Here is a 25191-nt window from a genome sequence, read left to right on the forward strand (position 1 = left end):
TACCCCTCTCCTCTCTTCTAATCCATCACACCGCCTGACCTCTTCCACTCACGACTCCCTAATCCCTAATCCCCTCCAGCTAGACTTTAACCTCCACCTACCTGTCAATCACCACCTCTCAGAGCTCTACAGACTTTTAACTATCTCAAAGACTTTAGTCCAAACTCCTCCTTGCCCCTTGAGGAACTCCTCTTGGAAACTCTCTCTCTCCTCCTCTCCTCCCTCCCTCCCTCCCTCCTCGACACTTCTCCCTCTAGCGTCCATCCTCCTCCTGTGTCTTCCTGTGTCTCCCCCCAGACCTCGTCTGATCTGCCTGCCGTCATCCCACCAGTTCTCCACTTTGACTCGTGAGCACAGTGTTTAGAGATAACCTATAAAGATAGATAAACTAAATATTGTGTGTTTCTATTTTCTACATTTCAGCACCGAGCCAAAACAAAAAGGATCAGAGTGTGGCGAGGGGTTGGGCAGAGGGAAAACTGGCATTCAGGTGCCAGTAAATCAGAATCAGTATCAGAATCAGATATAATAACAATGTGATCCAGAGACGGCGTGTGTTTGTATGCTGGGAAATTGTTCTTTTTTCTTCAAAAAGTCACAAATGTCTTATTTCCCAGACAAAGAAATGTTGGAACTGGCAAAGTTGTCCTTGTGCTTTACAAATAGTCCTCTCTCAATGCTTGTGAACAGCCACAAAGTACAGGCTTGTTCCTCACCAAACCCTGGCTCTGCTGGGTAACGCTCTCACTAAGGAGCACTGTGGAGCGTTTTCTGTAAAAGATGTCTCTTAAAAAACAAAAACAAAAAACGATTCTTTATTACCTTTTGTGTCATTTTTTCCCTTTTTTTTCTCGGTTTTATTAGTTTTCATTCCTCTGTGGTCCTCAATTAGGGGCCCCTCTGCTGCCTTTAGAATGCATGGATCTTTGGTGATTGGATGCCAAGGGTTCTAGCTCACAGACGTTGGTCTGGACTTCCTCCTCCTCGTCCTCCTCCTCCTCCAACAACAGACAACGACGCGCTGTATGGTCACCTTTGACCCCCCAGAAAGGTCATCACCAAGGTGATGCTCAACGGCCATATATGGGCATTCGTGGGTGGAGCCGCGGAGCTGAGATCTGGAGCAGGGGATGGAATAGAAGTATGTTAGTGTAAACATGTGTGTGTGTGTGTGTGTGTGTAGAGACAGGTAAACACTAGCCTGGTCGTACCAGACCCTTGTACATTTCATTTGTACAGAGAGTCTGGGATCGCTCCATTGACAATCATTAACTTCCTTGAAGGCGGGTACTCTTTTGAAGTTTAAAAATATTTGATCTGGATTGGACTCCCTCTGTTCGCTGATTGGACCACCAAAAATTTGGCTGGAAAAAAACGACTAATATACCAAAAGCCCAGACGCAGTACAGAAGGAAAATAAATATTTAGCAGAAGTACGTAGGAGGGCAGAGCCAGGCTAGGTAAATACTACCCGTGAGTAGCTTTGCAGCTTTCTACTCTAACTTCCACTGTCGGCAAAACTGACCCCAGAACAGAGCCCGAGGGTTACCTTTCGCAAACTGAACTGTTTCCATGGTCACACGGAGAATCATGTAAGATTCATTGTAGAAGACTGAAATGCATAATTCATGACATGACATCTTGTTCTCCAGTGAGGTGACTACCCCTTAACTACAAATGAAGAGATTAAAAAGCTCTGAATGATAACAAAGCCCCCTACCCGACCTGCAAGTGTAATACACCATCAGAATGCTTCAACTTTTACACCACAAAATGTTTCTTTCTATCTTTTTTCATGAAAGATTTTTGGAGATATAAATAATGACCAGTGTTTGCTGCTATTAACTGCATACAGCTTTGTGGAAGCTAGGAAGCTGGGATTGAACCTCTTTGTCAAGTGAAGCCAATTATCTGACGCTATGTGGTGTGGCTGGTGTACCAGATAAACAACTGCAGTCTCACATGTCGAGAGGTCAGTCAGGAATATTTACAATGTACCATTTGAAGATTCAATAAAGCCCCCCTTCCTGTGTTGATCATTTCAAGCTTAGACTAACAAATCAAATTTTACCCTGCAGGTTTACAATTTCGGAGCACACAAAGGGGGGTAAGGAAAAGAAATCCTAAATTACATGGCGACATGGATGGCTTAATCTCTGCAAAAGCGACCAAAAAGAGCCATTTCCGTACGGCAGCTGCTCCATTTAGTCTGCGATTGAATCTCACATCCTGCTGGGAGGGAGAAGGCGGGCACCACCTCTACCTGTCGATATCACCTTGTCAATTGCGGGCCATTACCTGTCCTGTTTCTATTCCTGCCTCTGTTTGTTCCTCCGGCGCAATTACAGAGAAGAGCTACACATTGTCTGGGCCGCTGACATTAATGCCGGTTTTGCTGACAGGTCGCCGTGGCAACGCGCTTTCAATCTCACCCCCCCTCTTCGCAGGCAAAGGAACCTCTGACCAGCTTACTGTACCTCGGCTACAACCCCTCGCCGTTCCTTCAGAGGAAGAGAGGCCGGGGGAAGGGTTGCGTGCGCACGCGCAGGAAGGCTGCCGCTAATATCCTGCGTGCGTTTCGGCGAGTAGTTTGTGTGAGAGTGGATGCACACACAGGGTACACTACCAACAGAGATCATGGGGCGGTGTACCCCAGGTCCTGTGACATCATGCAGGATGGAAACGGGAAACGGAGAAGCAGTTGTTTACAACGGGGGTGAGTTTAGAAAAATGGCGTAGCTGCCACTGTTTCTGTTGTCCTGTATGCACGTACACACGTACAAAACTGGAGTATATTAAGGCCTTATGGTGTAGCTGTTTAATAAACTCACTGGTTGGTGGGTTTCGACACTCTCCTTCTTCGAGGGTGACGTCATCGATGGCGATGTCTCCCTCGATGCCAGGGCCTCGAATCCCCTCGAGAACAACCTGGAAGGGCCAAGATGTCTGTGAGCGCTGCTCCCTTAAATGATCTTGGCTTAGCTTCGGTCCACCAACAATGTTTTTGTTTCTTTTCACCAGAGAGAGGACATCATTCCAAACTCCTGTCTGCTACACAGTATCCTCCACTTTATCTCAAGGTCTATCTAGTGCTACATCAATATGAGTCCCCAGGGAAACTAACACTCGATACCAGAGAGGCGTCAGCAGTTGTGGGGGAGAGGAGGGGAGAGTGCGCTCTCTGATCAGGAGGGGAGAGCCCCCGGCGTTCGACTCACCTGGAAGGACGCAGTCGGATGGATGCTCACTTTGGCCTGCTTCCAGCGGTCACCTTGGTGACCGCTTAAGGACCACACGGGGCCATCAGAGGCGGTTTGGCCCTTCTGCCTCAGGAAGGCGTTCAGGGTCCCTGTGGGAGAGGGGAACACAGAGAGAGACACAGAGAGAGAGACAGGCGATCAGGGGGACATTTAGCACACAAGGAGAAGAGAGACAGGTATTTACTTCAAGGACTAACTGTGAATCCATAAATTTTGTTTTTGTTGATTGATCTGGTGGAGTTTTTTTCTCGTTCTTTCCGTATCAGAGTTCGCATCGACACTGTTCCTTCACACTGTGAGGTAGCTACGGGATGCATTCATGTGGAGAGCTGATGCATAAAACAGCTTCCAAGACTCTCACTTGTCAATATTGAATGCTTGATGGAGCACATTACTGGACCTCAAAGCAAACGCTACAAGTTAATGTTGAGGACCAACTGCCACTCGGGGAGTCAGTTTTAGAGTTTTATAACATTTCGAACTTAACATTCATATCATCCTCCTCATTGCAAATTCATCTCCTCTTCTGCATGCTAGGCAGAGCAGTGTCAAAGGTTAAAAGTGGGTCATATGAATTGATACATTTATTAATTTGAGCTTCACCAAGTGATTATGAATTATTCCCTTACACGTATTAATAAAGTTTAATTAAAACTAATTGCTGATAAGTGATGATTCCACTGTATTCCACTGTAAAAAAATATAATATACCCCAACAACTTCACTTTGGTTCTCTCAATGATTTATAGTAAACGAGGAAGCGTTCTGCATGTGAATCTGTTTAACTCTGCTCCCCAGAACGTTGGCGTGGAGTTTTATTGCAAGGTGTTTCAACGTGTGCCTGCTGTTAAATGTCAGATATTAGCAGGTCCGACATGACGACTCCCCTTAGTGGTGCCATTTGTTTGGTCTCTCTCCCTTTGATGCTAAACCATCAGATGATGACACAGAGTGCAAACCCTCAACCCCGCCCCCCCCATCCCCCCCGGAAGGAAAAAAGAACAACCTAAACAACAACGAACAAAGGTGAATTACTCTTGGTGTGCAGTGAGGGACAGATGTCTCTTAGTAGTATGCCAGCGCCACACCGACTCCCACTGCTAAGCCCCCCTGACTCTCAGCAGCCCTGCTGCTTGGAGGCCCAGGAGGGAATCACAGCCAGAGATGGAGAAGGAGAGGGAGAGAGGAAGGGGGAGGGAGAGAGAGAGAGAGCGAAAGAGGAAAGGAGGGAGGGGGAGAAGATGGAGAGAGAGGAGGAGGGAGGGAGATAGGGAGGGAGAGAGGGAGCGAGAGAGGGAGGGGGAGAGGACGGAGAGAGGGAGAGCGAGAGAGAGAGAGGGAGAGAGAGAGATAGAGAGAGAGAGAGAGAGAGAGAGAGAGAGAGAGAGCGAGAGCTAGAGAGAGAGAGGGACCACATAGCCTAGTGGTCCAGGAGACAGGAGAGGGACTGATATAGTGGGACTGCTTTGATGCAATCCAGGCACAGCAAGGTGCCTCATTACAGCACAGGCCATGATGGAAGAATGTGTATGTGTGTGTGAGTGTGTGTGTATGACACACAGAGAGAAAAAGATAGACACAGTGAGAGAGTGAAGTGAGAGACAGCGAGAGAAGCCACGCATCCCTGTGTCGGTTCCCTCCTCAGCACACGATCCCGACACGACAGCACAATCTGCAGGACGAGATGAGATGAGCTCTCTCCGTCGTTCAGAACCTGACCCTAGGCTTCACCTCCCGCTGGAGTACGTCTCACACAGCGGAGGAATGTTCCAGAGCTGCCGGCCCGCCGCCGTCTTTGAACTCCCAGAACCGGGAGGCGGTTATGTCAGCGTTACCTCTCTACTGTGTGCTCCATGGAGAGTTCTAGAGGAGATGCTGTCACCACTGCAAGTGTAGATGCACTTGCGAAAACAACAAAAAAAGGGTTTAACATCAGCATCTGCTTGAAAGAAATCTTCCTCTGAGATGCAAAGAGGAAGCCCATATTGAAACTTGCAATATTTAATTTCTCGGTGAATGAACCCTAAGGGGATAAACAGTTTAATCCGCTATATGAGTGGACACTTCCTATTCAGTGCGGGAAGAAGGGAGGATTGAGGGCTCCAGAAGCAACACAGCATCGGCCTTCTGAGCGCCTCCAATCTACCTAACCCCCTAAGAACCCCACATAACAGAAATTAATCATTGTGTGTGTGTGTGTGTGTGTGGTGTGTGTGTGTGGTGTGTTTGGTGTGGTGTGTGTGTGTTTCACTGTTGGTGTGCGTCCGTGAGTGCTCGGGGACTTAATCCTGTAAACAAACGTGACACTAGCACCGAAAGGCAAACTTTGAAGTGAGTCTCAGTAATTAGTTGTGACCTTGTGCCAGGTAGCCCCCGCTAGCTAACTCGGAAGTTCTGTCAGAGGCAGAGAGAGGTTGAAGCCTTCTTATTGAGCGAGTCCGGCCTTTAGCACCACAGAGACACACAGCTCGGTGATGACTCACCTAACCTCAGCCTATCGTCCGCACCAGAAGACACTCGCAGTAACAACCGCAGTACATCTGGTTGAATAGTCTGTCTGTGGGAGAGCTCTCTACAGCTCTACAGCCATGGCCAAAAGTATTGGGAGCGACATACATTTTGTGTTTGCAAAGCTTGCTGGGCCTTGGCATAAAATGACTGCTAACATAATTTCAGTGAGTCATATCATCAGCACAGGGGAAAGTGTGAACTAGTTATAGCCAGGTGAAATATCATTCTGATTGGATTTTAAGAGCAGATTGACTGCTGTAAAAGAGGGAACTATTTACATATATTAAAATTGTTTGCCCCAAAAAAGCTGAACAAAATATAAAATTTGCCTTATTGTGATTCCAGTATTCTATAGAAACAACAGATTTTTTTTTTCTCAAATACTGAACCAGCAAACTTTGCAAAACACAAAATTTGTCATGTGTGGAAATCCATGGCAACCTTTCTGCTTTGCTCGCGGGTTCTTCATTTTTGAATGTGATGAAGGCTAATAACATGTAAACTGTGTCTTGCTTCATTTTCAATGGAAAACAGTGAGTGGAAAATCGAGCTCAACAATGACTTGCTTCTGTTTTCCAAACATTCCAAACCAGCATTCCTTAACTGCAGCGCTCCCCTTTCAGAGCCAGACAGCTGGGATGCTAAGCAGAGCATCTTTCTGCTCTATCTGTGTGTCTCCAGCCCTTGACATTTAGCCCATTCATCATAACACGCCCCAGTCCTGGCATGGGCTTGGGCACCACCGAGGTGGGGGCTGGTAGAGGGGGGGGTTTGGCTGGTGATCAATCTGAGCAAATTGGAAATGTCACGGCCTACTCAACCTCAGTAGGGGGGCTGGAGGGTCTCTTGTGCCCCCACTGAGCCGCCCTCCACCAACCCAACTCCCCCTCCCTCCCTCCCCTCCCCTCCCTCCACCTCCCCGTCTCCAGATGTTTGGTTCAACCCCCCACCTGGCCAATTCCACATGCCACCAGGGTGGGCTAAGCTAGCGTATCCTCTCCAGCTAGCGTGGCCTAGCTTGGGCTCTTTGTCTGACGGGGCGATAGCTCTCTGGCTCCCTCATGGCTTCTCTCCTTTGTGCTTGGCGTTATTGTTTCAACAACAGTGGTTTGAGACAGCAGTGGGGAAGCACTTCAGAGCTCTTCACAGCCCACACCTCCTTCCTCTGTGACTCCACCAGACAAGGAGGAGGTAATGTAAGAGCTCAGTAACACCACACACTATTATCAGTGGAGACGACCAGAGGGAAACTTCCAGAACCACTGTCTCCTCAACACCGAGTACGACACTCGGAAGCCCAGGTGGGAGACACGTGTGTACGCACCCACTCTCATACACACACACACACACACACACACTCACATACACTCACACACTTCTATTGGTGATAATTTGCCAACTAAATGCACAGCACCTGTGACAGCTCAGATGGGTCCAGAGGGGGCTCTTACCGATGTGTTTCCCATACATGTGGTAGAAGAAGCTGAAGCAGTAGGCTGGGGGGTTGTTGATGCCGTAGGGGTTCTTGGGAGCGACGGTGAAGAAAGGACTCACCAGCCGGGCCTGATCGCCCTCCTTGCGAGGACGAGACGTCTCGATGTACATGTAAAAACCTGCAGGAGCACACACACCGTCAAGGCCCGGGCACGCACTGCAAAGCACGCACACAAACGCAGGCCCGCGCCAACACATGCAGACAAAGGCACACGCACGAGAGCACGCACACACGCATACAGAACACACACACAATACGCACACTGCAAAGGTTATCCAACTCGCAGCATCACACCCGAGAGCAGATGCTGCCAGTGAAATGTGCTCAGTGGGAGCATCTTCTAACAGCGTCAAAACGCCGCGTCCAAACAATGTTTGCCTTCCCTGCATGCTTAACCTGGCACCTGCCTCCTCTCCTGGTGCAGTTGGAGAGGCTGCAGAATCATTTTGGCCCAAGGAGAGAGATTGAACAGAGGGGTGGGTGTCTGCCCATCTAACGCTGGGAGAGAGCTTTTGCCAGGTAATCTTCTGAAGCCAAGGAGTGCTGCTGGGTGATTGCAGGATGTTGTTGGGCATGACTCAACTACAGATACCAGACACCTCACCACCAAAATCCAGGAAAGCACATGCAGGCCTTTATATTCTGAAACAGTCTCCTTAAAATAGAGAAAAAGGGTCCAGAGAGACAAGGCTTCCCCCACCACACCAGCCCCTGCCCTACATCCTCTCCTCAGTCCAGGCACACTAACCAGGGGGAGATGAGGAGAGCTGACAATATGTGGCGTTAATGCTTCCCTACTCTGACACTTTCACGGACGCCGTGCTGAGACTAACCTTCTACTGGCAGCTTCTCTACTACATTTCAAACCCAGCTCCTCCCTACTTGCAAGTGAAAGCTGCTCCTGTATATGACTTTACCCCTTCCAACCTGCCAACGCCAAGCCCCCCAAAAAGCAAAGATTATGAATTTTTATAGGTGTATATCTGATCATTATAACCCCCGAAGAGTACTGGGCTGGACAATATCTACTGGATGGTTTCAAATCATTCATTAAAACCCCTGCTTTATGTACTACACCAGTAGCTACAAACAGTGCCACACTCCTGGAAGAGACCCGATCAGTGATTTATCCCTCAGGACTGGCTTCTGCCAGCTAGTCTCTCGAGCAACATGGCTCGGTGGAAGTGAGGCTGTGTAGAGATTGTGATGTGTATGACCATTGCAAGGCAGACACAGTAACCATGGAGACTGGTGTGTTTCTGTTCCCCTGCTTGACTGTCCTTGATTGCTCTGCACGCTAGGATTTACTGAGTGGTTCTAAGGCACAGTCCACTCCAACTCTGCAAAACATTTCTCCTGCTCCGCACTCATTTCTTCTTTTTCTATTGACACTTAAAAAAAAAGAGGATGTTTTACGGTTATCGTCAAAGCCTTCATCCATAAAACTCCTGTCTCAAACTGTAAAATCAGCCTGAGATACTTAACAAAATGAAATATGTGTTTGCATTGACAACGTTTTCATTAGTTACAATATTTAATACGAACAGTCAGATGGTGTCACATGGTGTCACATGGTGTCACATGGTGTCACATGGTGTCACATGGTGTTTCATGTAGACACCAAGGTACAGTCAATCCAAGAATCCTGCTTTGCCCCCCCCTCCCCCCCTCCCCTTCCTCCCACTCCCCCCTCCCCCTCTACCCCTCTCTCCCTCTCTGATACTAAGTCACACAGATAGCCAAACATGGACACCAATAAAATCAATGTTGAAGGTGACATTATCCAACAGTGTATACTGTAATATGAAGTAGCTTTCCTCTAGTATCGACTAACCTTTTGTGCAACACTGTGCGCATCACTCTTGGTAATACCGCTTCATAAAAAGTTGGACAAAACCCCCCAGATCTCCTTACCCTGCTTGGAGCAGCCCCCAGATCTCCTTACCCTGCTTGGAGCCACTGCGGTCCCCGCTGGGCCCCGTGTTGGGCGTGTACTTGGTGTCACGGGTGGCGGCGCTGTGCCTCAACCAATCAAAATCATCATTCTTGTCCTGTGTGAACATGCAGATAGGCTCCTCCTCAAAGCTACAGTGGAACTCTCCTGAGGAAGCGAGGGAGAAGAAAGGGAGAGAGACAGACAGAGAGAAGGACAGAGAGAGTGAGACAAAGAGAGTAACAAAAAGAGACAGAACAAATTTAACTTTGTCTCGATTGACCATGACCTAATGGATCCTTTGTATTTCCTGTATGTAAAGGTAGGTGAGGAGGGGAGAGGAGAGTAGGCATCTAAGACAAGATCCTGGGTTTGTAACACTCTGAGGGCCTCATTTACTAACATTGCGACCGCAGCTTAATGTGCGCCTTTGCCCAACCCCCAACGGTGTATTTCCGCATTTTGCGTGACCAGATCCTCGTCGGGCCTTTAGGGGTAATTAGTGCGCCGTTAAAAGACGGAAGAAATCGCAATTTTACGCCTGAAATGGGCGCAATCCTGTTAGTAATGAAAGCCTATGACAAGCAGCCAGAGGTTACCCATTATGGAGTTAAGGGCTGTGGTTGGCATGGCAATGGTTTAGGGTTGCAGATGGGAAGGTCTCAACTGATGGATGCAAACACTTCCTGGAAGTGTTCCTGCCCTGCTCCAGGCATCTGACCTTCATGACAAAGGCCTTTGGTACATGTGTTTTCACTACATAACCAGAGGGCATTAGGAGTAGTCAAAGTGGGCTTTCACACTGCCAGCCTCATAGAGTCAGTAAGAAAGCAGCATTTAGATTCAGGATGTGGCTTGCCTCGTGATAAATATTCATTGATTTATTAAAATGTAGCTGGGAGCCGTTTGGAGTGGCGACCTTGCAAGACGCGGTATCTGACTGTTTTACTTAGGTAATGGAGAGAGGCTGGGGAGGAGTGAGGGAGGATGGAGGGCACCCTGGTTAAAAGACAGTCAGGGAGAGAGAGGGAGAGAGAGAGAGAGAGAGAGAGAGAGAGAGAGCGAGAAGGAGAGAGAGCGATAGTGAGAGAGAGAGAGAGAGAGAGAGAGAGAGAGAGAGAGAGAGAGAGAGAGAGAGAGAGAGAGAGAGAGGGAGAGAGCAAGAGAGAGAGAAAGAAAGAGAGAAAGAGAGAGAGAGAGAGAGAGAGAGAGAGAGAGAGAGAGAGAGAGAGAGAGAGAGAGAGAGAGAGAGAGAGAGAGAGAGAGAGAGAGAGAGAGAGAGAGAGAAAGGCAGGAGCAATAGACTCTTATCTCCCCAGGCCTGGACATCTAAACGGAGGGCTAGTCTCTTAATGCCGGTCCACTGTGAGCTAAGCTGCTCTGGCCTCCCATCCCATCCAGTGGGAGGGGAGAGGAGGAGAAGCAAATATGAGGAGGGGTGAGGAGATGAGATGAGGAGGAGAGAAGAGGAGGTGAGAAAAGGAGGGATGAGGAGGAGGGATACGTAGGCAAGCAGGTAAAGCAGTTTGTTTACTGTTGGGATTTGATAATGATGTTGGTGATTAAAATGTTTGATTGAATGTTGGAGATGTGGGAGTGTCAAAACAACAAACTTTACGCTACATAAAGTGTGAGTTTGGGAATTGGGGAATTGAGTACTACTACACTTTCTATTATGAGCAATCGAGCAATGATGTTCTTAATGTACAATAAACAGAACACCATCTGAGAGATTTAAACACTGGAAATACATAATCTACAAACACATAAAAAGCTGAGTCGTGCACGTCCCACACAGCACCACCCCCCCCACACGCCCGCCCACAGACGATATTCTCCAAATCTAGCATGCTCAGCTTCTCACTCCATGTACAGGGTCGTTTGACAGAGAGGGATCTTCAGCTCTTTGTTCAGTGTGTCCTGCTGTTCTCACCAGTTGAGCTCTGACAGCAGCTAAAGCTAATCTGTCAAGTCTTAATAAGTGAGGTGTTTGACTAACATAAAGCAGTACTTACTCAGGTGGGGGTTGATTGGAGCTGTGGAAAAAAAGTAGAGGAGAGAGGGAGGGAGGGAGGGAGCGAGGGAGGGAGAGAGAGAGGGACAGATAGAGAGAGGGAGAGATAGAGAGAGGGAGAGAGAGGGATAGATAGAGAGGGAGAGAGAGAGGGAGAGAGAGGGACAGATAGAGAGGGAGAGAGAGAGGGAGATAGAGGGACAGATAGAGAGAGGGAGAGATAGAGAGAGGGAGAGAGAGGGACAGATAGAGAGAGGGAGAGATAGAGAGAGGGAGAGAGAGAGAGAAGAGGCATTAGTAAACACAACAATACTCATCATTGATCTAACTGTCTGCTGATTCATGGTGAGAGGTTGGTTAGTGTGTTGTCTACCATCAAGAGGTCTGGAGTCACAAAGCACACACACGCCCACACACACCATTTGCAACGACAGGACTGGCTTAACTGTGTCCTTCAGTGCAACATGTGGACACAAAGATTTGGATATAATCACAAACCAAGGAGTTATTCACTGGCATTTAGAACATTATTACCAGTTAAGAAGAGGAGAAGGGAGTTTTAAGTACAAGAGATAACCAGAGTGGATGTGGACCTACTGTCCCATGAAGTACAGTACTGTAAACTGTAGAAGAGAATGAGGGCTTTCTAAGAATAGCCCAACCACTGTAATGAGCTTAGAAGCTCACCAGCTTATCATTATCATTATTGCCATTTACTTGCTTAACTGATGTCCTTATTCAAGGTGACCAGCTCCCAGCAAGAGGACAACACAACTCAATTAAAGAAGAAGAGAGAGAGAAGAAGAGAGAGTGAAGGAGAGAGAGAGTAAAGGAGAGAGAGAGAGAGAGAGAGAGAGAGAGAGAGAAGGAGAGAGAGAAGGAAAGAGAGAGAGAGAGAAGAAGAGAGAGAGTGAAGGAGAGAGAGGAGAGAGAGAGTGAAGGAGAGAGAGAGAGAGTGAAGGAAAGAGAGAGAGTAAGGAGAGAGAGAGAAAGAGTGAAGGAGAGAGAGAGAGTGAAAGAGAGAGAGAGAGAGAGTGAAAGAGAGAGAGAGAAGGAGAGAGAGAGAAGGAGAGAGAGAGAGTGAAGGAGAGAGAGAGAGAAGTAGAGAGAGAGAAGGAAAGAGAGAGAGAGAAGAAGAGAGAGAGTGAAGGAGAGAGAGGAGAGAGAGAGTGAAGGAGAGAGAGAGTGAAGAAGAGAGAGAGAGTGAAAGAGAGAGAGAGTGAAGGAGAGAGAGTGAAGGAGAGAGAGAGAAGGAGAGAGAGAGAGTGAAGGAGAGAGAGAGAGTGAAAGAGAGAGAGAGAGAGAGAGAGAGAGAGAGAGAGAGAGAGAGAGAGAGAGAGAGAGAGAGAGAGTGAGAATCATGGGTCTGTGCTTCCTTGATCTTCACATCTCATCACTGTAATGAGCATCTTCCCATTTCTGTATCTCTATCTGGCTTGCTTCTTTCCCCACATATTAAATACACATCCACACCACTCTCTGTTACCGCCAAATCATTTGAACACCATTATGTGATGCTAACTGATCCTATCAAAGCATTTTTAGTTGTCCTCTATCATCCACCAGGGCCGCTAGCCAACTTTGTGGAGGAGCTGGACATGCTCCTTATCATCCTCCCGGATGATGGAACACCGCTGGTAGTCATTGGGAACTTCAACATCCACCTCGAAAGAACGCAGGCCGTCGACTTCAAGTCTCTTTTGACTTCTTTCGACCTGACGCTGCTGAACACACAGGCAACACACAAGGCAGGCAAACAGCTCGACCTCATCCTGACACGTAACTGTATCACTGAATTAACCTCTGTAACCCCACTACACATCTCTGATCACTTCTTTATCCAATTCTCTGTCTCTCTCCCTCCAACCCTACTACCTCCCCTCCCCTCGTAACTTTCCGCCGCAACCTCCGCTCCATATCCCCCTCCCATTTCTCTCCTCCATTGTAACATCCTCCCTCCCTCCCATTGACAAGTTCATGTCCCACCCCACTAACACTGCCACCAACACCCTGTTATCCATACTAACTGCATCACGCGACACTCTCTGTCCCCTGTCAACCAGGCCTGCACGATCCTCTCTCTCCTGCCCGTGGCTCACGGATGTTATCCGTGAAGAACGGTCCATCCTTCAGGCAGCTGAGAGGAGATGGCGCAAGTCCAAAGACGGCCTGGACCTTGATAAGTATCACTCCCTCCTTAAATCTGTCTCTGCCCGCATACTTGATGCTAAAACCCACTACTTCCTGAACAAAATTAACTCTGCCTCAAACCCTCACAAACTTCTCCGTCCTTCTTAACCCCCCAGCCCCCCCCCCCCTCCACCCTGACAGCAGACGACTTCTCTTCCTTCTTTGAGAAAAAAGTTGCTGACATTAACAGTCAGTTCCCTGAACCCACCTTTCCTACCCACTCACCCTCTATGACTGACCCTACTAAATGTCTAAACTCTTTCCCTACCCTGTCCGAGGCAGAGATCTCTGACCTCACTCTCTCTCATCGCCCCACCTCCTGTCCCCTTGATCCAGTCCCCTCCTCTCTCTTTCAAACCATCTCTCCCTCCATCATAACTTTTCTTCTCCATGTCCTTAACTCTTCTCTTACTTCCGGCACTTTCCCCTTTGCCTTCAAACAGGCCAGAGTTAGCCCTCTACTCAAAAAACCCTCCCTTAACCCAGCCGTCCTCCAGAACTACAGACCTGTATCACTGCTACTCTTCTTTTCTAAAACAATTGAACGCACTGTGTCGAACCAACTGTCAAACCTTCTCTCTCAGAACAACCTGCTTGACCCCAACCAATCGGGCTTCAAGACTGGCCACTCCACGGAAAACTCGCTTGGACCGATCATCACCTCCCATGGCTTCTCCTACCACTGCTACGCTGACAACACGCAGCTGTACCTGTCGTTCCCCCCGACTGATCCGGGGATCTCAGCTAGGATCGCGGACTGCTTCGCAGACATCTCCGACTGGATGACCAAGTACCACCTCCAGCTGAACCTCGCCAAAACAGAACTTCTCATCATCCCGGCCAAGACCTCCATCTCCCACGATCTCTCAATCACCCTGGGATCTGTGACGCTGACCCTTTCATCCTCTGCCAGGAACCTCGTGGTGACCATGGATGACGAGCTCTCCCTCACAGCCCACATTGCTGCGGTCTCCCGGTCGTGTAGATTCACCCTCTACAACATCCGGAAGATCAGGAGATACCTGTTTGAGAATTCCACCCAGCTGCTAGTCCAAGCACTTGTCCTCTCAAAGTTGGACTACTGCAACTCGCTGCTCGTCGGTCTCCCAGCATGCACAACCTGCCTTCTCCAGAGGATGCAGAACGCGGCGGCCCGTCTGGTCTTCAATCTACCCAGACTCTCCCATGTTACCCCGCTCCTCATCTCCCTCCACTGGCTTCCCATCACGGCCCGAGTTCTCTCTTGTAAGTCGCTTTGGATAAAAGTGTCTGCTAAATGCATAAATGTAATGTAATGTAAATGTATGTATGTGTGTACTGTATGTACTGTATGTGCTGTATGTGCAGTATGTACTGTATGTATGTATTGTATGTATGACATCACTCTCTCTCTGTGGCTAAACCTGAATATTCAAATAAGTAAGGATTACAGTGATCAACAACAATACCACCATGCTAGCTGTACGTTCTACCTCCTGTTTGATTCAGTACACTTTCCTTTTGATAATATAGCAGACTACCAAGGACGCAACTAGAGAAAGGGTAAGGGTATCAAATGCTATTTGTTTCTTTGGAAGCCAGTTAGTCTGCAGTTCATTTTATTTTTTTTATTTTTTTGCGTGAGTAAATACAATTTAAACTGTCTGGAAGATGCATGGGCTTTTTACTGATCGATTCACGTCCGGCTGAATAGATGTGATACATCAGCTTAACCACAAAACTACGCTACAGCTGGGTGATTTATGAAAGGCTGAAACTCATGGAAGAAAATTGATTTTAATCCACTCAATTAAATTGAGAAATAACAAATCATTCTCACAAAGGAAGAACATGTGTTAAGAAGAATGGTTAGGAACTGAAGGGATGGCCAGGGCATCATGTAAAGCTTGAGTGAATGCAGAAGAAATGAACGGAATTTACAGCTATTTATCATTGTTATTATGAGGCTTAATTATCTATATTTGTTTAGTTCTCTGTCTTGGAAAAGAGAATAGTAGAGGAGAGGAAAAGGGATGAGAAAAGACAGGAGGAGAGAGAAGGAGAGGAGAGGAAAGGAGAGGGGAGGAGAGGAAAGAGGGGGAGAGGAGAGGAGAGGGGAGGAGAGGAAAGAGGGGGAGAGGAGAGGGGAGGAGAGGGGAGGAGAGAGAAGGAGAGGAGAGGAAAGAGGGGGAGAGGAAAGAGGGGGAGAGGAGAGGAAAGGAGAGGGGAGGAGAGGAAAGAAGGGGAGAGGAAAGGAGAGGGGAGGAGAGGAAATAGGGGGAGAGGAGAGGAAAGGAGAGGGGAGGAGAGGAATGAGGGGGGCAGGAGAGGAAAGAAGAGGGGAGGAGAGGAAAGAGGGGGAGAGGAGAGGAAAGGAGAGGGGAGGAGAGGAAATAGGGGGAGAGGAGAGGAAAGGAGAGGAGAGGAGAGGAAAGAGGGGGAGAGGAGAGGAAAGGAGAGGGGAGGAGAGGAAAGAGGGGGAGAGGAGAGGAAAGGAGAGGAAAGGAGAGGAAGACTTGTGTCCCTTTGTAAAGGAGCATGCTCATATATAGTTTTATTTTTACAAAGGAAACTGTCATGAGCGTTTGTTAGACACAGCAACACATTCATTTCTCTTTATGGGCCTAACAGAAAGTCTGCAATATCTGGATCATTGTTAGACCCATTCAAAAAAGGTTTTGCCTGTAAGGCTAATACAGGATAATACAGTTTGTCCACAATGGGAGGTAGAAAGACATGGCTACAGGCATTCTCCTTCCATTTTCCTCTGTGTAAGATATTTTGTGGGGATTGAATTTCAAATCCAAACACACAGCTCGACAGAGCAGCAGTGCTGTGCAGCGGGGGAGTCCACACAGATAGAGGAAATCAAGCAGGCAGCTTTGGAGAATTGTTTTAAATGACATGCTATAGCCTCAGGCTTGAAAAATGGATGCTGCGTTTCCAACTGAATTTTATTCTATTATTCTCCTGTGAACACTCACTGACTTTTCCTACTCTCTCTCTCTCTCTCTCTCTCTCTCTCTCTCTCTCTCTCTCTCTCTGTCTCTCTCTCTCTCTCCCTTTCTTTCTTTCTTTCTTTCTCCATTCCCCCATTCCCTCATCTATTGCACCCTCTTCACCTCGTGCTCCTCTTTTGAAGACCTTGGTTATGAAAATATGTTTCGTTTGACTGTTATTTTACCTGCAGCCTCTTTATCCTGACTCACACAGCCCTGGTCTGGATGAGTGTGTCTTCCTCGCTCATATCTCTCCCTGTGCTGATGAAATCAAGCTGAGCAGGAAGCTGGGCCAGAGGCCTGGCTCACTCCCTACTGCTGCACTGACACACACACACACGCATGCACGCACACACACACGTATGCACATGCACGCACAGGCACACACACGCAACTCATGCTCAAGCACGTGGGCTCCACAAGAACAGGTACAAACAGATCAATCTTTGCTCCAATCTTGCAACTGTATTTTGAATATGAAAAGATTGAATAAACAACTTGAAAGATTCAAATTGAAGGGGAAAATTGCTACATCATGCAGAGAATAATGTAGGCTGATTGTAAAGGTTTAGTCAGGGAAATGAAATGTTCTAAATGAGGCTTCGCACATCATTGGCAGAGCTTTCTGTAAACACAATCAGCTATGGAAGAAAACCTAGATCCTGTGCCAGAAGTTCATGAAAAGAGTTTTATATTTACTTTGGTTTTGGACCAAGTCCGTACTGGAAAGGCTATCCAATTCCCAGCTGTGAAAACATGGGTGTGAAAAGTGCTCAAGATAACTAAGAGGGATGTTACAAGAACCCTTCATTGCCCACGTTGCTCATCATCACTCTGGTGGAAAATGATTGGAAAAAAAATCTCAAACGTCACTTAGATCATCTATAAACATGAAAACTCAACATGAAGCTATATAAAGCCTGGACAGAACACAATGTCCCTTTTCTGGGCCTCTCTGTGTGCAGCAAAGCAGATGAACATGCCCCAGCTGCATGCCTGAACCTACATCGTCCCTCTGCAACTGTGACTGAAATAAATATGTGAGCTCATTGACCGCCAAAGGACGGCCGTCCTCGCAGGGCGAAACGGGACCCAGACAGTGACTTCATCCTGGCAGGCTTCCCTCCCGCTGGTGCACTGCCCAAATACAAAGCAGACAACTCAATGGCAGCAGTGCACCAAGGTCCCCTGACACAACCAAACACCACCCTGGAGCTTCCTCTAACCCAGCCTGCGAGCCACACTCTCTAACAATCCCCTCAATCACGCCCGGAGGGGGGAGGAGGGGGGGGAGCCAGGGTCGGAGACGGTCGGTTGGGAGAAAATCCTGTGAGGGCTTCACGGCTCCAAACAGCCATTGTAGTAATCAGAGTGCACCAAACACAGCCTTGTGTTGTCACTTGGAGAGGCAGCCGAGACCCAGTTCTCATCTCTGTCTCTTTCAGTACCAATTCTTTCCTCTTACCGTAGCTACAATGGTACCACTGCACACACACACACACACACACACACTGATCCGCTGTACGTTTCCAGCTTGTCTCTCGCATCGGTGCGTGTACGAGAGGAGAAAGAACAAATTGGCGGCGCGCTCCTCGTGTCTCTGTGGACCGCTGGCCTTCTGCGTGGCTGAGCTCTGCAGTGGTTTAAACTGCAGCGGGACACACACACCACGGCTGGCGGCTGGGACCGGACGGAGCGAGGGGGGAGACACCCCACAGCTGGGTCGGTAACGACAGCCTTCAGGTACCTCTGTACCTGGGCACAGATCACAGAGGTCACTAGAGAGTACCAGGCTGGATTTACTGTCTGATCTAGTGTGGTGATGGGGAGAGAGAGAGCGAGAGAGATAAGTAGAGTAATGTATAGATAGATAGGGAGAGAGCGGGAGGGAGAGACATAGAGAGGGAGGGAGAGAGAGATGGGTAGGGAGATTGATAGATTGAGAGATAGAGGGAGGGAGAGATTGGTAGGTAGGGAGATAGATAGAGAGATAGAGGAAGGAAGACAGAGACACAGAAAGAGGTACTTGTCAGTGCTGTGTAGGTGACAGCTAGTTCCTCCTCCCACACATCACGTTATGTGTTTTTGGAGGGGCTGGGAAGGGCGGGGAGGGGAGGGGAGGGGAGGGATGGGGCGGGGGTGGAGAGTGAATTTTGGAGCAGCAAACAGATGCTGACTTTGTCACTGCAGCAGAATCTGAGAGTGTTTGTAGGAGCAGGGTGACACCATCATTTTTCATCCACCAACTCGGGACACTAAGCACTTTCTTATTCCTCTACGACACAGCAAAGCTGCCGCCGTCTTCTCCGCGCCGTTTTCAAGTGCTTGTCGTGATGATTGTTTATCCTGTCATATGGTGAAGACTAAGGTCACTTGCACTCAGAATATCCAATGAGCTCTGCAATGTCCCATAGTCAAATATTTGTTTTATTTGAGACTCAGTCGATAATAAACAACAAGAACCTACTAGTACAAGTACCAAAAATGTGAGCTCAAGAGAGCTCGAGAGAGACATGCAAGCGAGAAAGAGAAGAAAGAAGTCGATAACCATGACATTTTGTATTTAATATTCTTGTATAACAAGCTTGTGTGAGAGATTCTCAAGGTATAGCATGCACAAGACTTGTTTTAGAGAATAATCGAAGCCATGTAGATACTCATGCACACGCACACGTAAGCACGCACACACAAATGTGGGCATTTGGATTCTTCGTTTGTTTTCTTTCCCTGTATCTCCCTCTCTTTCGTGTCGTTCTATCCCTCTCTCCCTCCCTCTCTATAGATCTCCTGCCCTCCCTTCCTCCATCTCCCTATGCCTCACTCTCCCACTCCCCTCTCTCTTCCCCCTCTCTCTCCTCCTCCCATCTCTCTCCCCCTCTTCCTCCACCCTCCTTCTATCTCTCTCCCACTCCTGATGGGCTGCAGTAAAACTGAATAATTCACAACTGCAGCACATCTCAGCAGTGAACACAGAAACCGTGACAGCAACACACTAGTCAGTAAGTCAGTCTACCAGCTTCTCAATCATGTCTCAGATAACCAGAGAGATTCACAAATCAATTCATATTAGATGTCATGTCTGTCAGAACAGTGTATAGTGCAAATTGCACGAAATTGTAAGATAGTGGAGGTGAATTTCCAGAGAGTCCTCCAGTACAGCACATCTACTTAACTGAATTAGCACTCCTGTGTAAACGACATATTCCTAATCCTTTTCCTATTGGTTTGCTCAAGCCTAGCCGTTTCCTCTGGGTTAGCTCTCTGTCCACAACGGAATGGTCTCTGTCAGATCAATACAGCCCATAAGGCTTGGGACCTGTCGCAGGGACAGCCAGTCAATGTCTTAATCAACCAAATGAAACAACATCTTCACAGGGAAACAGCTGACCTCTGTGCATACAGGATGGCCCTTCTGTCTGGAGTCATTAGAACAGGTTGATTCCTGTGATATGGGAAGGTGACAGGTTAGAAACCAATTCATCATTCCTCGAATCCCTCGACGCTGGCTTTTTTTTTTTACGCCAACCGTGGTACAAGGAGAGAAGAACTAGCTAAGTTTGGCACATGTCCAGTTTGGCAGTACCACACCAGATGTATAATTATGGTTGATGTTTAATTAACTGTTTAGTAGCGATCTCCAGGTGATCACCAGAGGGGCTCATCCTGTCACAGTGCAGGATCCATGGTGGGGGATCACCGCCATGCACTACTTAACCTCCCGACACCACAGCCACATTTTCAACATCACAACACATTCCTATTGGCAGGTTATTTCAACTCTTACATATTTCAGACAGTGAGTGCGTTTTAACGACTCCATATTTGTAACCGTCGACATGCACACCATCTGGTGAGGCGTGAGGGCAGGGGTCCTCACCGCTGTAGGTGACGATGCGGATGGTGGCGTCGCCCTCTCCGAAGCGAGTGATGGGGGTGAGACGCACCTCGTAAGCCTCCGGCTTGATCAGCTCTGTCAGGTTGTGGGTGATGAGCTCTCCGCTGGCGATGGGACCCTCCACAGGGATCTCCTGCTCCCACCACCGCTGCAGCCCTGTCTGGAGGGCAGGAGCAACGGCAGAGGTCACAGGGGGTCAGGGGTCACAGGGGGTCATAGGGGGTCAGGGGTCACAGGGGGTCAGGGGTCATAGAGGGTCAGGGGTCACAGGGGGTCAGGGGTCACAGGGGGTCAGGGGTCACAGGGGGTCAGGGGTCACAGGGTGTCAGGGTCACAGGCAGGCCCTGGTTAGAAGTCGTTCGCTTCAATCCACTTTTTTCATACGGATGGAAATTCAAGAAGTGTTGACGAAAGATAGGGTTCCGTCTTAATAATAACCAGTGTTTTTTTTGTGTTCATTAGTAATTCATATCTATGTTTTCCTTTCCTTTTGCTGATAATAATCGGAATTAGGTCGTTGACTATAAAGAGATTGGGACACGTGGCAACCTGTGGTGTTGTTGTCGAAATTAAACCAAGTTTCCCCAGCTCTGCTTTTAAGAACGTGTTCATTTCTATCAATCTACAGGACAGAATGTCCTTTACAGTAACTCTCTAATCAGCATTTCATTATTTGATCTTCCACCTTAATCAGACGCCAGCGACTTTCCTACCAAGCCAGGCCTTAACTGAAGCTCCAACTCTGAAAGAGAATACTTCATCTCATCTCTGCCATCAGCCTGCCCTTGGGTGAGTTAAAGGATACATACAAAAGGATTCATGCTCATTATGTCTAGTCTTACAATGCAGCATGTCTTTGAATGAGTATGGAACACAAAGACACAGCACCATGGAATATTGAGAGTCGGAGGGAGAGAAGAAGTCCTGCTGACAGGAAACACAATAAGAGAAGAAGTCCGGCTAACAGGAAACACAACAGCCTCAACAGCAAAATTAGAAACCATGTGCGTGTCAAGGTGTGGCACCAGTGAAAGAGAGAGAGGGTGAGAGAGAATGGAGAGAGTGCGACGGGGAGAGAGAGCGCGCGCGAGAGAGAGATGGAACGTGAGAGATCGAGAGAGGGTTGGAGAGGCAAAGAGTGAGATCTGACTGTAAAGAGAGGATTGATGTGATGCCAGCATGGCGCAGTCAGTGAGTGCATGTGTGAGGACAGTGTCAATTAAGTAATTATCCAGAGTGTGGGTGTCCTGTAATTACAAAATAAGAGTCCTCATTACGGCAAGTTCACAGGTAAATAGAGAGGCTTTTGTCTGTTATTGATAATTGTACACAGGATGCAACACTTAGTCCTACCTATCCTTTTAATTTCCACTCCACTCTGCAGTACAAAAGGCACCTCCGCTAATTGGCATGAATTGCAAGGTTCTGGAGGGGAATCAGTCAGTGTGTGTGTGTGTGTGTGTGTGTGTGAGCGTGTTTTTGTGTGTGTGTCTACAGTCTGGGGCAGATGGAGGCCTTAAACACCAATCTTGGCACTGCGCACACACACGCCTCATTTCCTGTCGGGAGCACACACAAGCAGATCATTCCATGTTTTCCACATCAAGAAGGAAATTGTCTTTAAATTGTTAATTAAATCCATTTTAATTGTTCATTAGTGGTCCCTTTTATTTCCTACAGTAAACGTGATTTGAAACAATGCATCTTTGTGAGGCTTTTCGAGTTTGTGTTGTTCTCCCCATAATTGTTTATTGAATCCCTGCCACTCTACTCAATTATCCTTTCTGTTTACATCTCATTACCTTTCACTCTACTTCAATTCTCAATCTACTTCCTCTGAGCGAGCGAGAGACAGAGAGAGATAGAGTGAAAAAAAGAGAGAGGGGTTGCGAATAGACATGGCAAAGAGAGAGAATAGAACTGTACACAAAACATCACATTTCACTTGATTGCAGTAACGCTTCAAAGAGTTAATTTTTTATTGGAGAAGTTAAAACTAAAACAGAAGGACTGATCAAAGCGAGGGGCAGATCCATGGGAAACGTAGAAATAATCAAAGTAGATACGTTACAGTAGCGGAGTCTGATCCAGATTGCCTGCATGTAATTAGTCTGCCTCTATTGATCTGCCTGCCTCGAACCCTGCACACTGATCTACCACTGACTGACATCAAATGAATGAGGAGGAGAAAGAGGAAGAGGAGGGAGCGATCAGGACAAGGAAGAGAAGGCTGTAGTTAGAGAGGAGGGCATGACGGCACTGCATATAGACATGGAGGCTGAATCCTTAGTTGTGGTAAAGAATGAAGGCTTGACTGTAGGTACTGAGGGGCTGTTCTGCTCTGTACCGTCTAGTGTGTAGACAGGCCAGTCAAGCCTTCAGATCCTTGCTCCACCTACTGTATTGGGGGCGAAGATTGCAGGAGAAAGGCCTGTCTATTGGGGCTGTGACGACCAAGGTGATTTGTGCTTTGTGATTCTCGCCCCTGCACGCCTTTCAACTAGGGCCTTCGTCCTCCTGGCGGACCGCGGGAACTGTCTCTCACGGCCCTGGACGATAACAGAGAACCATCCATTATGAAGCCATGAACCCCAGCAGCCCTCAGTATTAATTCAAAGGCAGCTGCGGAGGGAAATGATAATGATTCTCAGGGAATGGAGGGGTGGGACGGGGGTGGGGGGGAGGGTGGGGGTGGAAGGGGGGGGGGGGAGACAGGCTTGAAGCTGCTCCTCTCTATAAATAGACGGAGTGCAGCCGTCTATGTGTCAGTGCTTTCATTACCCGCATCACCGTACTCCCGCCCGCACCTGCCGGAAAGCTTGCCCCAAGTATCCAGCCGTTTATTTATTTACGAAGGAACCTCTCCTCCTCCTCCTCATCATCATCTCCCTCTCTTTCTTTCCCCTTCCCTCGCTCCTTACTCATTCATGGCTCCATCACCACCTCGCCAAGAGGGACGAACTCGTACCGTTCATCACAAAGAATTGAAAAAAGGGGGTCGAGATTCAATCATTCCTGGGTGGACGGAACATGAAAAAGAGACTCACCTTCAACATAAATGTTATAGATAGTGCCTGTGGCTCCTGGTCTTCAGCAGAGCCCACCTCAGAGCTCGACAGAGAGTCGGGCGAGCCGAAGACAAACAGTCTAATGTCCTCAGACTCTTGAGATATCAAGGGGGAACAACAGGACGGGAAAAATATTCTGACACACTCAATTGTGTGTTTCTGTTGGGCAGGTGTGCTAGGAAAGCCAAGAGGGAGGGTTGGGGCTGTAGCCTTGTTCGTTGACAATGGCAGGAAAAGATTAAAACGTTAATATGATTGCTGAATTTCTGTGGGACCATTTTAGCACCGATGCAGAATTAATCTGTGAAATTGTGGAAGAGACCAGTTGAATAGTGGGTATAGAGTATACTGTTTAAACTCCCTGGCACCTTCTCAAACAGACAACCTGGCAAGAAAAACTATAGGCTGTGGATTCCGCCATGGAGAAATTGTGTGAGCACAACATCATTTATAACTAAACAGACCAGCCCAGATTGCTGACAGGAAAATCATTGCAATACAAAAACAACAAGGGTTTAGGATATTTTTTGTGTTTTTTTCCCCGTGCACAATTCCTTAAGAGTGTTGTAGAAAACAACTATTAAATTGCATTATTCATTCGAAAAAATATAACAGTAGAGTAAGACTTACAGTACTGATTTTGAATTATTTTCTGTGCTGGATAGGAATGTACAGTAAATCCTGACAGAGATTGTGCTATGGGGTATAAATACAACCCTTACTGCAATGCAAATAAACTAAACAGAACGACCTAATACTGTGAATGACCTTACAAAGAAATGGTCATTGTTGTGATAAACCTTCACATGTTCAATTTGGTCACTAACCAGTCAGCAAGACAGCCAGTCAGCCAGAAAGTCAGCCAACCAGCCAGCCAACCAGATATTGGCCCTGTCTCATATAGTTTGCTGGTCATCTCCTCACATGAAGCTGATGTTTTGCATTGAAAGTAATATCACAGATGTGGAGAAGCAATGAGACTCAATCAGCATTAGAAACCAACACACTACTGAGGTGAAACACTGGAAAGGAATCCAAACAGGAGCTTTACACAACAGGACTGTTCAGAGAAGAAACACCTACTGTACTGAAACAGCATGAGAATAAAGTTCCGTACATTTCTAATTTGTTAGTCGCCTTCGGCGCCTTCGGCGCCTTTTAATGGTTGTACAAACTGGAATACACAAACAGCAGAAAATCCTGTTAGGCGACTGCAAACACCTGCAGAGGTGATAGCCGCTGGTCTCCCTCACAACATTATCTTAGGTGGTGAAATTGCAGCAGTTGAAAACCCCAAAGTGATTTGTTTTAACTCAGAGAGGTAGAGGGAGCATGTATGTGTGCATGCATACATAATGAATGTATGTAATGGGGAGATGGCGATAGGGGGAGAGAGGGAGGGAGAGAGAGAGAGAGAGAGAGAGAGAGAGAGAGAGAGAGAGAGACAGAAAATTGATGGATGACGAGAAAAAAGAGAGAGATTGACATCCTTGAATGTAGCCTAGTCATTAATCACTAAAGACAGACTGTAATCTTAGAGAGGACTCCTGGAGCAGGTAAACAACAGACATGACTGCTGGTCCTCGTTTCCTTGATCTCCTTTCCTCCCCTCTCTCTCTCTCTCTCTCTCTCTCTCTCTCTCTCTCTCTCTCTCTCTCTCTCTCTCTCTCTCTCTCACTCTCTCACTTTCTCTCTCTCTCTCATGCCTCTCTCTCTTCTTTCCTTAGTCATTATAGAATCATTCAGGAAGAACAACACAGTGGCGATGTCAGAAGTCAACAGCACTGAGCCTCTGACAGGCGTCTGTTCTTCTGTTCTCTATCTTGTTCAGTCTGTCATCCTTAAAG

General features: G+C 47.6%; 1 protein-coding gene across 1 annotated transcript in view; it reads right to left on the bottom strand.

Annotated features, from left to right (window-relative positions):
• Positions 1 to 387: 387 nt before the first annotated feature.
• LOC124469170 (MAM domain-containing glycosylphosphatidylinositol anchor protein 2-like) overlaps positions 388 to 25191 on the bottom strand; it is a 121898-nt gene continuing 97094 nt past the window's right edge. The window contains exons 12-18 of the mRNA XM_047022285.1: positions 20259 to 20436; positions 11215 to 11235; positions 9212 to 9367; positions 7223 to 7384; positions 3219 to 3349; positions 2832 to 2928; positions 388 to 1118 (exon numbers count right to left, since the gene is read on the bottom strand). Of these exons, the coding sequence (XP_046878241.1) occupies positions 1030 to 1118; positions 2832 to 2928; positions 3219 to 3349; positions 7223 to 7384; positions 9212 to 9367; positions 11215 to 11235; positions 20259 to 20436 (834 nt within the window). The 3' untranslated portion in view covers positions 388 to 1029. The remainder of the gene's footprint in view (positions 1119 to 2831; positions 2929 to 3218; positions 3350 to 7222; positions 7385 to 9211; positions 9368 to 11214; positions 11236 to 20258; positions 20437 to 25191) is intronic.

Source organism: Hypomesus transpacificus, chromosome 6 (genome assembly GCF_021917145.1).
Source record: "Hypomesus transpacificus isolate Combined female chromosome 6, fHypTra1, whole genome shotgun sequence".
NCBI classification, from domain to species: domain Eukaryota; kingdom Metazoa; phylum Chordata; class Actinopteri; order Osmeriformes; family Osmeridae; genus Hypomesus; species Hypomesus transpacificus.